This window comes from Macrobrachium rosenbergii, chromosome 19 (genome assembly GCF_040412425.1).
Source record: "Macrobrachium rosenbergii isolate ZJJX-2024 chromosome 19, ASM4041242v1, whole genome shotgun sequence".
Taxonomy (NCBI): domain Eukaryota; kingdom Metazoa; phylum Arthropoda; class Malacostraca; order Decapoda; family Palaemonidae; genus Macrobrachium; species Macrobrachium rosenbergii.
In genome coordinates, this window is record NC_089759.1 from 22,507,317 (window position 1) to 22,520,123 (window position 12,807).

General features: G+C 35.1%; 1 protein-coding gene across 1 annotated transcript in view; it reads left to right on the top strand.

The window, feature by feature from the left end:
- The window catches only part of LOC136848726 (myelin expression factor 2-like), a 32,610-nt gene extending 30,054 nt beyond the window's left edge, over positions 1–2,556 (top strand). The window contains 1 exon segment of the mRNA XM_067121262.1: positions 1,522–2,556. Within this exon segment, the coding sequence (XP_066977363.1) occupies positions 1,522–1,577 (56 nt within the window). The 3' untranslated portion in view covers positions 1,578–2,556.
- The last annotated feature ends 10,251 nt before the right edge of the window (positions 2,557–12,807 follow it).

Genomic DNA, 12,807 nt, shown 5'->3' on the forward strand with positions numbered 1-12,807 from the left:
TGTGACTGTTCTCCCTCCTTTCCCTTTTCTTACCCTTTCTTTCCTGGCAGGCAGAAGATCAAGTAATATACCGCCAAACGCTGGTTGGACACAAATGGAGGGAGTGATCAGCCTTTCTGTTTTTCTAATTAATATAGTTTAATAGAAGCAGAAGTCCTGCCCTCTCTCTAACAAGGGGAGAGAGGGATTAACAACAAACAAACCCGTGGTTAATTTAGCTGTATTGTATCTGACATAGAGTTCCTCCAAGCCTGTTTCGAATTAACGCTGCTGTCCAAACCCATTACTTCGGAGAGCCTGGAAGTCTGACAGTTGAGCACACATTTTCTGTTCCTCTGACCAGAGCCATGCACCTCCTTCCTTTGCTCAGAGCTGCATGACCAGGAAGAGACCCAGGTGAGGCGAACCACCAGTTGGTTGTGAAACTTACTCAGATCCTCCCACCAGTCAGTAAGTCTTCCTCATGTAAAGACCAACAGTTTGTATACGTGTAGGAATAAATGACAAATTTTTAAAGTAATTTGTATTTTTCGTAACATACAAACCTAAGGCCTTTAAATATACCTCTAGCCACCCCTCTTCTGATACCTGGGCTATTAGGCAAGTGAATGCATCGCGCAGCAAAAGGAGATGGTGAGGGTATCCCTCGCCCCTCCCACCAGTAGTTAACTACCGAACAACCTTGTTATATTAGCATAGCCGCTCCAGCTTGCACTGAAGGTAATTCCTCATGTAAAGACCTTAGGTTTGTATGTTATAAAAAATACAAATTACTTAAAAAATTTGTCATATTTACGAGTAATATTAAAGAAAAACATTGCTGGAAGTTGGCTGTCACTTTGTTACAGATTACCTTTCATGAAAATTTCACATTAAGCTATATTGTGGTGCCAAGTGATTTCCAAGTCTTGTAGAGAAGGTTATTTACCTTAGAATAACCCTTTGTATAAGTGACATCATGAAATTTACTTGGCATTACTTAATTTTACTTAAAATTTAATCTGTAATAAAGTAAAGGGACAGTACCTAGATACAACGGTGTTTTTTTTTTATATCATAAATACTGCTGTATCAATATGGTTCCGTGACTATAATACATTCAGGGAATTTTAATGGAAGTAAATGTAAATTACATAAAATTAGATTCCACGCATGTGTTCAGAACTCACTTTTGAAAATTAAGGAACTCTATTTAATGCAGTTGATCTGTCCTCAACAGCTAATAGGTGACTGCCTATGAACAAGTAATGCCATCTGTTGACAGAAGGCAGTGGCAAATGATGGAAATACTGCCATTAGAGATGCAAAACCTATCGGCAATTTTTCATAAAAGTTAGGGATCTCGACATTGTAGGACTTAAATAAGGGGAGGATCGTCTGTATTCTATGGCCAGTGGTCAAAGCTATTCACTGGAGGGAGTTGACTTGCTTCAGGTAAGATTAACAAAAACAATCATACTTATTGTGATTTACAGAAATTTTCATTCTCAATGGAATCATTTTCCTTAATGTAATTTGTAGAAATGTTGGATCGGCAGCGTCTTGATGGAAGGATACTCGACGTCATACAGATGTAAGAATTTGTGATGATATGGTGCATAACATCACCTTGGCTGTCACATCTGTAGGTGCTCTCTTCAGCTCTTCAGGTGGAGGGAGAGAAAGGACTGCTGATGACGAACCAAGGTAAAACTGGTTACATAGGGGCTTATGTCATCTTGGACCAATCTTTCGTCGGTTTTTAGAATTTCTTGGACATTTGATGAAGCTGTGCGGTGAGCTGGTATTCAAAATTGTGGTTAATTTGGATGAAGTTGACTGGTTAGTTTGTGAACAATTTCTCATTGGACTATGATTTGCCTTGGAGGAATGTGGACTTGGAATTGTTTACAGACTTCTTCTTTCTGTGACATGGTGATGTTCATCAACATGAGGAGGAGGAGGAGGAATTCATAGATTCCTTTCATAAGTGTATTTTCTTTCATTATGATGATAGCAATCTAGATGTTAGCTAAATAGTCAGGTAGAGTTGCTTCGTGCATACAAATGTTCAATATTAGTGTAGTGTTTTACTTTGATTTTTAAGTATAAGCAAAGTTAGATAAGTAAATATTGTACCTGTTTATAGCTAAAGACTGTAATCAGAAAATAAATCGGCTGTGGGCCTTATCAGTTGTTTACTTGTTCTCCTGGATTTATTTTGAGTAATAATGGGAATTTGTTTTGCTGTAGGCTGTTTTGAAGTTTCTTTTGTTTGTCTTGAATTGATAGAAATAATTGTTCCACTTTTTTTTTGTCAAGGCTGTTTTTATAATTATTAATTATGAATTCATTTTGTATTTTCTATTGTGGCTGTATTCTTTAAAAATTTTGAAGGTGGTTTCTTCTCTGATGTACTTCAATCTGCTTCTTTTTTACCAAACTTAAATCTAGTTTCACTGTTGATTAGATGGTAATTGTGCAATGTTTTTCATGGAAATTTCTAAGTAATGTCAAAATAAGTAACTTTTGAGAATTTGTAGAATCCAGAAATGATGTTAAAGTTGTAAAAGAAGACTTGTTTGTTTTATTCTCTCTATTTTGACTGTTTGATGCTATGTTGTGGTAAAGTGGTTTCTTGTTATCTGCTTTTGTATGTTGTTGCTTCCATTGAATTCCCAAGGCAATCATTAATGGCCATTATTTTATACCCTGCACAAGTGTGATTTTGATGATGCTTGAGTTTCAGTTGTTGACCTTTGTTTTTGAGAGGTCGTGTGGTGTTCACTCAAGTTTTAATGTATTCTGAAGATACTAGATGCTCGTGAGTTACAAGTGCAGATCTCATTGGAGTGTGCCAGTTTCTTGTATGTGCCTCAGGTGGGAACACCAATGGATTATTGGTTTAGTATGTTAAAGAGAGTTTTGATGCATGTTTTTTGTCGGCCAGATTCGATTATCTGTATTGGATTCTTTTCTGATATGAGTCACGTACTGTACTTGTAAGCACGAGCCCCATTTCTGCAACCATCAGTTTTGAAACTCGATCTGTGTCTGAAGGGGATAATTTTACTTGACAGGTTCACTCTTGCAACAGAATTGAATGTGATGGCTGAACTTCATTCTTTTAATTTGACTGGTTCTCTCAGGTTTGAAATGATTTTACATTGATGTGTGGAGTGTGCATAGAGGTTGCAGTTTGTCTTGCAGGTGTTAATGTTAAATTATGTACTTTTACAATTATTAGCTCCTGTTTCATATAGTTACTGGTGTTTTGTTTGATGTTGAAATTTTTCTGAATTCAAATGTTTTGCTTGAAGACATATAACTTCAGGAAGAAAAAACAATCACTTGGGGGGAAAATAGTAAAGAAGCCATTTTTTTTTAGTCAATTTTTGTGAAAGTTGCAGGTTTCCCGTCCTATTTAGAGAACATTAATAAAAGAAATGAAGGTAGAAGAGCACACTATACTGATTATATTTTGAAGATGTTCAGCAAAAACATAAATAAATAAGCTTGAGTTTGGGTCTAGATAAATTTCCTAAAAGTAATGGTCAACTACCAGGATATGGTTTTTTGTGCAATAAACTAACCTTTGCAAATTCTGGTTTATTAAGGAAAGAATGGTTAAAGTTAATTACTATTAAATTACAAAGAATTCACATTTTGATTCCTTATTTGAAAGCATGAATAGCCTGGGATGGGTTTCAGTTACCAATAAGTTGATTGTGTTTGTTATTAAACTTTAATCTGACCACAGCTGAGAATTTTAGTATAATACTTTTTATTAAGTAAACTTAATCCTGAAGATTTGTACCATGTTCTGGATTTTATCTCCCTTTGAGAAGCACATGTACTGTCCTGACTGTAAACTGGTGTGTGAATTTTTTATCGTTGGTTCCTGTTAAATTATTTGAAACCAGTTTGTTTAAATATGATATCCTCCGTTGATTCTCCTTGCAGTCCACCTCAGATGAGAAAGAATTATTTATAAGTATGGATTTTTCCAAAGCTACATTATGGGAAAAGCCACATATCGTGATTCGCGCAGCTAGAATATGTCATGGTTACTCTGTGCATTGTTGGTGGTGGTGGTATGTGTTTTACAATTTGATTGGGATTTTGTATACAAGGTCTTGTGGCTGAGCTTAGCATTTTATCTCAGCTTTTAATTCATCTCCAAAAAAATCTAATTCAAGAAAGAATGGAAGTTGTTAATAGCTTGAAATGTTCTATGCTTCGCTTTTACATACCTTCGGTGAAGGTATCTTAGTTAGTCCTGGAAGAGTCAGGAAGACTGTTACTTAGATGCCAACAAGTATCAATACTGTAGAGCTGGAATAAGGTGTAAATTATGCCACACACTTCATAGGTTAACACTGAATATGTCCCACCATCTCCATTCTTTGTTGCCCAGTGTTCAGCACAGGTAACTAACCAGCCAAGTGTCATGGTAGTACTTTACAAGTTGTAACAAATTCTCCTCGGAACTAATTATTATAGGAAGTGAATTGTATCTTTTTAAAGGAGAAATTTTTGCTTGCTTGATTTTGAAAGAAAGTCTGTTTTTCAGAAAAGTATTTTAATTTTAACTGAACTCATGTTCTAGGCAAATGCCTAGACCACCGTATTATGTTATTAATTTTTTTATTTTTTATTTTTTTTACCAGTAATGCTTCTGTTTTATGTCTAATAAATTTTGGATATACCCTCCTTTCAATTATATGCAGTTCCAAATTATTGTGCTGCTTATACTTCAAGCTGTATGGTAGACCTTGACATTAATTATGGTGTTACCAAATTATCCATGGTAGTAACCTGTCTTGTTTTAAAAATTAGTTTGACCAGACCACTGTGAAAATCTTTACTCGGATAATTTTATAGGCCCTCCTTCAGCTCAGTTTGGTTAATGGGCCCTCAGTCATTAGACAGACGTAATTGTTGCATATGCAACTACATAAAAATGCTATTTTGAGGTCTGCACAACATTCACAGCGAAGAAAAGTTATTTAAGAAATATCCTGTTACAGGTTTGCCATACAAACTTAAAGATGAAAACACTTGAATCTGTATTAAAAGGAATGTGAGACTGGAAACTATTGCAGTTGAAGCATATCATTTTGAAATGTTCTTCTGAAGGAGGGGCGTTTTAAGCTCATTAAATTTGTGGTGAGGATCCGTTTCCATTTACAGTTGCAATTTTTTTAAGTACTAGAATGTTTGCAGTTCATGAATATCACAAGAAGGTATAAGTCCTAGGAATAGGAATGGTTTGTATATTTTGGGGATATAAAAAGGGATGCTTAATGAATAGTTATTTTAGGAAAAAATTTAAAAATTACTTGCTTTAGCCTTGAGGATGGCTATTTTTATTGAGAAATGTATTTCTATTATAGGTGAATAGATCAGAGTGAAAATGATTTAGTGGATGATTTCTGCAATTATTTTGGTGATATGAATAATCAGAATTTGTTTTGCTCATGAAGAGAATGGGATTTTTGTGTGAGCAAGCTGTTTTTTTGTTGCATGGAATACAATTTCATTCTTTCAAATCTGATGAAAAAGGTTAACCTTTCTCTTTTTGGCTAATAATTCAGGTTCCTTACTAGTGACCCATGACAGTTGTAATGGTTGGGTCTATGGAGTAACCTATTTTGTGTGGTTCAAGAAGAGGGCTGTGTCTTGGACCAGTTTATTTACACACAGTTGAAATTTTTGTAGATATTCCAGGTGGCATTTTCTGTGATTGGAGGAAGTATTAAGTAGTTTAGATCCGTGTTGTGCTAAACCTCTGGCTTTTGACATTTGTGTTAAATGGTTTATTACTAGGTTGTACTTTGTAATTGAATGCTGGGTAAAACATGCTTGCTATTCAGGTCTTCAGATATTTTTTGTCAGTAGTAAAGGTCACAACTGTCTTCGTTTTGGTTGGATTCTCTTGGAGGTAAGTTGTTCACATCTTGCAGAAATGTGTTGTGTTTTATATGATTTTAAGTAAAAAAAATTGTTTAACTCATCATTGTCAATCACATTTGCATATATTGAGGAAAATAAGATGTCTGGTTATTTTATATTTCTAAAATGTTCCTGCGAATATTGCATATGTACTTTATTTTGCTTCCACGTTGTATATTTGGCAAGATACTGGGTAAGTTCAAAATTTATTGAAAGCTTTTTGGAGGTTTTGTTGAAATTGTTATCAAAGTAGGCCTTCTGATACGGTTTTGTTCTGCGATTGTAATTGTGTGCTGATTACAAACTTCTGATTACTAATCTTCAATGTACATAAAACTGTGATTTTGTGGACATGTACCAATTTTTTTATTAAGCAGAATTTTCATACTTAATACATCATATATACTATTGCTTAATGCATGTCTCCACAAATCCTAGACATTCCATTCTCAACTACCAGTTGTAAAATCATCTCATGGCTGGTTGACAGTAGGGTGTACTTATACCTCCCGGTCCTTGTAGGTAAGAACCTCACTTTTGTAGTCTTAGGGATGGAAGGTAGAAGCAAGTTGGCTTGGAGGAGAGACAGTATATGTAAATGATGAGTTTTTATGCAAATTGGAAAAACATTGTACATTTGTTTGATGTACAAACATAGCACTTATGTAATTACCAGAATTGCAGTTACCGAAAGGCTCAAGCTGCAAAATGAAAACCTGAGTACAGTATTTGAGTGGAATGAAGGGTCTGATTGAGAGGTTATGTACTTGATATTAGCAAATGTCCTGATGCTATGAAGAACTGAGTTGTAGCTGTAGTTGTGGAGACCAGATGTATGTTGTAAAGTGAGAGGTCTGCATTTATAGATGGTAAATAAACAAACAAAAGATATTAACAGTTTCCACCAGAAAGGCTGATAATGTGAAACAACAGAGCATAACCAAACATGATTCAGAGCCACCCCACCTGAAGCTGGAGTAGGTCATTAATGTTACCTTTAAAAAAAAAAAAAAAAAAAGTATTTGGAGCTAATGTGTTGAAGACTTCTTTTAAATAAGAAAGGAAAGACTTAAGAGATATGTTAACTGCTCCAGATGTTTATGGCAAGTGATCAGCAGGCAAGGCAGGTTGTAAGTGCTGGGTTTGATGGAGAGGGCTGCACATCCTGAAGAAACCAAGTGAATGGACTTCCTCATCAGACAACATGAGATTGAAAACCAGTTCTCTTAAGGTTCCTGAATAGGATCTCAGGGTGAAGAAAGATGATTCACCACTTGAAGACCAGCCACTTCTGTACACTTGGAGGAGAGCTGGGGTGGAGACACTCAGGACAGAGAAAGGGATCATCCTTTGCAACCATAAAGTGCTGACCACCCTCTGATCTAGGCATGAATTAGCTAAAATTATCTGTGAGTGTCAAGGAAGAGACTTGCTGACATTAAGAGAAGTAAAGTTCGTACCTACATGAAACCAGAGGTCCAAGTACTTGCACACTTGCTGCCAGCCAGACAGCAGATGATGATCTAATTGGTGTTTAGGACTGTTGTCTATATTTTGTAAAGGCTCAGTGAATAAGACATTTATATAACTGATGGGTTTGTACAGTATACAGTTTACTATATGTAAAATTGCTTTTATCAGGCATCTTTAGGAAATTTTGCATTGGCAAGCCTGTTTTTTCCAGCTGTTAGGATGGCTCTAGTTGCCTTTTTAGACCTATTACTTTCCATGCAAAAAAATTTTCCCCCTTCTAGCTTGGCCTATTTGTTTCTGTTACCTTCCTGCAAATGTGTTTCTGTTATCTTCCTGCAAATGTAAGAATTTGAGGAATGAGGAGTTTAAGTGAGAAGTTTTTGGGAAATATAGAAAGATAGTCTTTCCCTTTATGAAGATATTCATAATATAGTTTTGACATCTGACTTTTTAGAATCAGGGAAGGAGGGTCCCAATAGCTTTGTCAAGATCCTGCATCAAGAACTGAAAAAGGTGACCTGTGTCTTTCAGAAGGTAATGGAGTTACAGAATTTGTTCATGCTGATGGTTTATAGTGTAGATCTGGACTAAATTTTTAAAACCTACTTTCTGTCAGGTAATGCTTTCCTTTCAATGCTGAGAGTATTTGAGCTTTTTTCTTCATAATAGTTAATTGTTGAATTTTGTATAGCATATATTTAGTAATGCTTTTTATCTTATTTTAAGCAGTTTCTTGTAGGAGTCTTTGTGTTGAACAGTTTTCTGATGTATTCCTTAAATTTGTAAATTTTATAAAAACAGCAGTCAGTTAATACTGATTTTTAAATTAGAACTGAATCTTGGGAAGAGTAAAAAGTACTGTTGAAGTTTAAAATTTCATTGTATACAAATGTTTGCAAGTGGTATTTTGGCTTCTTGACAAGTTAGTCTTGCTTTGTTGTACCTCTTTTCATCTGTTAAATCAGTTTATAAACTTATCTGCTGGTCATTGAGTGTGGAAATTGTCCTTGGAGAGAAAGATATTAAATGTCTTGGCTACCATGCAGACATGCTTTGTGCAGGAGTACGGGCAATTTGGTTTTTATGAAATTTTAGAATTTATTCTTTTTATTATAATCAGAGTATTCATGTGGATATTGGTATTTTATGCCTTTCATATTTTATTACTAATTTTATTTATTCTCATGTTAGTCCTGTTCTTTGGTGGACAGCACATACAGCTGTGTACCTGTTTAACACATGTAGCATGTACTTTGTACACTGGGGATGGAATTTTTCTGCTATTTTGATTTTGTTTATTATCAAGGATTGCATTGTTTTCTTGTATAATGTTAACCATACTCATGTTAACAGCATGTACTCTGCAGTGTTTAGCCTCAAAACTTTTTCTGTTCATGGGAAAATTTACAAAAAGGTTATGTCAGCAATGTTGGAATTTTCTTGAAATTTGCATTTCTGTGAAACTGTGGATTGATTGAGATATGTGTTTTAATAGAAGGTTATATGATGTAAGATGGGTCCAGTTTGTCACCAAGATAAGCAGCTATTTGAATAAAAGTTAGTTGTCTGATATGTGTGCGGCCAACTAACTCATTTCTTTTCTTCAAAATTGGATACTTGGAAGGTAGTTTTTGTTTTCACATAAAGTTGACAGATGAGTTTTGAAATGCTTGATGTTCTGCAGATTTTGAAATCACTTTTGTAGATCCTGGTTGCCTTGGTATGTATTTTTGTTTTTATGGAGTTGCTAAAGCTTTTTGCCATCTCTCCTCCATGATCAGGTGGGCTCAACAGACAAGCTTCTGCCATTCTGGATTCCCATCTCTTTACATATAATAATGCTGGGCCTATTGGTGTGTTTATTCATTTATTTATGTATTCAAGATTTTTTGGCAAGTGATATCCATGATGTTGGTAGGTAACTTTTATGTAGACCTGGGTAATCATTTTACTCTCTGAATGTATGTTTACCTTCATGAAATAAGGTGATTACTGGATTGAGTTCTTGAGTACTCCATGGAAAGATTTTCTTACTTGAGGCATTGCCATTCTCTGAGGCAATTGGGAATGACATCTTCCATTGTCTTCTCTTGCCCCAGAAAAGGTTCCAACACAATCAAGTTATGATGGCATGTCAGTACAGGTGGGCAGGCCTTACCGATACTTGAATAGTTGGCAACTGGTACAGCATCTGCAACACTAAGAAATTTAGTAGTGTACGACAGACTGTCTGTTTCATATGCAGGCCTTGGACATCACAGTAATACAAGCCTGGTGCAGGAAACAAGCGTGTTAGAGTTATCTGGCCAAGAAACATTGAATGGACATGAGGATTTGTAAACTTGTATTTCAGGTTTTACTCTGCGTCAGTGATTCCTCACAAGACTTTCGCTTTCTTAGTTTCTATGACTTGCAGTACTTTATGTATATAAGCATTTGTTTGCCAAATTTATAAGTAAATTTTGAGTAAAGACTGAATAGTCAAAGGAAAAAAGCTAAATTTGGACAGATTTTGCTGGGACAAGGGCCAACAGCTATACAATTGAAGGTGAAAAGTGCATTACAAAGAAGTACAGTGACATTGAGGTTTATACAATAATAGGCAGAAAGGGTGAAGTTGACAAAGTTGCCATGGAGCTCGCAGACCTTGTCATAAGACCAGGTTGTAGTTTGTGTAAGGCCTTTGTATGAGCTTTACCTTCCCACCACTTTGTCACAGCAGCTTTATTTGCTGTTAATTTTATTTTAAACTTATGTGCTTCTATTATGTTTTATTCTTTCCTCACGTGGACGTTTGCTTTTGTTGAAGCTTCCACTGCAATTCAGTGACCTCTTAGCTTGGTCTGTAGAGTGTTTCATCACAAGTGTACCTTACATAAAAAGATTTTAGCACCTTAAAAGGAACTATGTTGTCCCAGTGGCCTTCTGAAGTTGTAACATCTAATTCAATCCAGAATTGTTGGCGTACTGCCTAAAATGGCAGTAGACGTGTTGAGAAGCTTAGTTACTCTGCACTACCTGTGCAGATGAGTTCTTCATGATGATTCTGCAGTGGGTTATTTTTTGAGTAAGGAACCTAAATGATTGTTGTACTGTTCCCTCCTTAATCTTAGACATTTTTACCAAGTTTTTTTATTCCCTAATATGTGATATGGTGATATATGCAATATTGTGTATCAGCTTGTTTATTATTTCGGATCTTTGCCTGTGAGGTTCTCGTGCAGGTTAATTTGAATAACTGCTCCCAGTTATTCAAGTCACCAACCTTTTGCGGGTATACGGGCAAAGTGGGCTTTTTTGGAACAGTTGACTGTAGTGATCTCTAGACTATCAGTGAGTTAGTGGATGAAGTGTTGCTCAGCTAGAGAAGCTTTTCAGCACTAAATTTGATCTGTTAATGGTACACGTTTTGATTGTTTCAACAAATTTGGAATCTTCTACTCTGTTGTTTAGGTAGATTGTGGATATTGTTCAAGGAGCATTTGCATTTTGGGGAGCAATCATTCTTTGGATATTACAGATTTCATTAGACATTGATTTGAGAATATAAACTATTCGAAACATTGAATTTAATTGAAATGTAGCATTTATGGACTCCATACCAAGAAAAATTATTATTTAGTCTTTTAATGCATTTTACCCAGTACCAAGGGTCTTTGCTGGGTGTCCCACCTTTCATGCACTGTAACAGGATATGTTTAGTTTTGCTCCTTGTATAACCTTTGTTCCAGTTCCTTTTAAGTAAAAAGAGTGACTTAAAATTTCCAGCTTTTTAGTTGCACCTTTTTCATGAAGTAATGAAGTTTGTCCTCACTCACATCAAAGTAGTATGACATTCAAGTTTATTTTTGCTAATCCTTTGTTTTAAGATTACAGTATACCTATTTGCAACTTTGGAGATTGCTGTGGATGTGAATACTTGTTTCTGAACCAGAAATCTCTAGTTTTTATTGGATATATTAAATTTTAAGCTAAACCAGCCTTTTGGGTTTTATATTTACTGTTTTGTTTGCAGAGTATAGTACCTAATGTGGTTTAGTTTTTTCATGTTTTCTATGGGAATCTTTATCACAGCTTATGTTACAGAGTTTGATCCAAAGTTGACTGTAGAACAAGGATTTTAGTAGTATATTAAATACTGTATCCAATATTTCTTGCTTTTTTCAGGAAAATGTTTCAGTTTGTCACTTTTGATGGCGAGGGTAGTGGTGCCAATTTATTATTGCCTTTTGTCATGGACTTTCATTTTTTTTGGTGTCTGTATTGTTGCCTTTTAGTGGAGCGTAATGATATATCTGGTTCTTTGTAGATTTTCCAGTTGTAGAAAATCCGTATGGTTTTATTTCATTTTCAATAGAAATAAAAGTCTTTCTCTTTCAGGTAAACAAGTGACATTGTTTCCCGTTTTATCAATGTAATACTGGATTACTAGTCTCACCTATATTCCATGATTTTATATATGTGCTTTGTTAAGTTATAGTTTTCTGTTAACATAATTTGTTTTGTAAATTATGATTAATTTTCATCCTCACTTTCTCCTCTTTTTTGAAGTATACTATTATGATAGTCATAGACTTGGACATCGTGGTTGTCCTTTTTTTTTTTTCATGTGTCACAAACTTTGATATTTTTGTCAGTTACATTAACATGTTTTTCTATTGGAAGAATGCATGTGTTACAAATATCAAGTTGCATTATGACCAAGTTATTTGCAGTTGTGCATTGCTTATTTTTCTCTTAGTGGAATTTGCAACATTGCAAACAAAATACAAGTCTCATAGTTAGTGGTTTCTCCTTAGCATTTTTATCTGATGATGTGTGTTAGTTTATAGGCATAAATGTTTCTGTCCATTGTTGTTTGCTAATTGACTTGTGTTTGTCTTTTTGTCTGGTAAGGTGTTTGACCTGTGTCTTTTAATGACCGCTTGTGGTTTACTTTGAGAAAGAAGTTTTTTATCTTTCAGTAACTTGAGATTGTAAATTGAGTAAAATCTTGTGTACACAGAGTTAGTTACTGCATTTCTGGTTTTGTAGTTAAAATTTCTTGGTGCTTTTTGCACAGGTAATGTGCAGTGAATTATATTCGGTAAAAGAGAGGCGTATAGAATGTTATGTTTGAAGGTGGTTTTGAAGTGCTCAAGGCTCAGACCAAGGAATAAACCTTTTCAGTAGTGTTATTTATTTCAGGTAATACTGTGCATGATTAGAATTTTTGTTGGCCGGTGTCAGGACTTGTGGTCAGTTATGTGTATCCCAGTATCACTGAATCATTTATTTGTCAAGCAGGACCAGTGCTTTGCTCCGATTGGAAGTTATGGGCACTTTATTCAGTTATTAAAGTGCCTTTCTTTTGATACAAGTATTGCAGATGTTTGTGGGGTACAATATTTGAGGTACTGA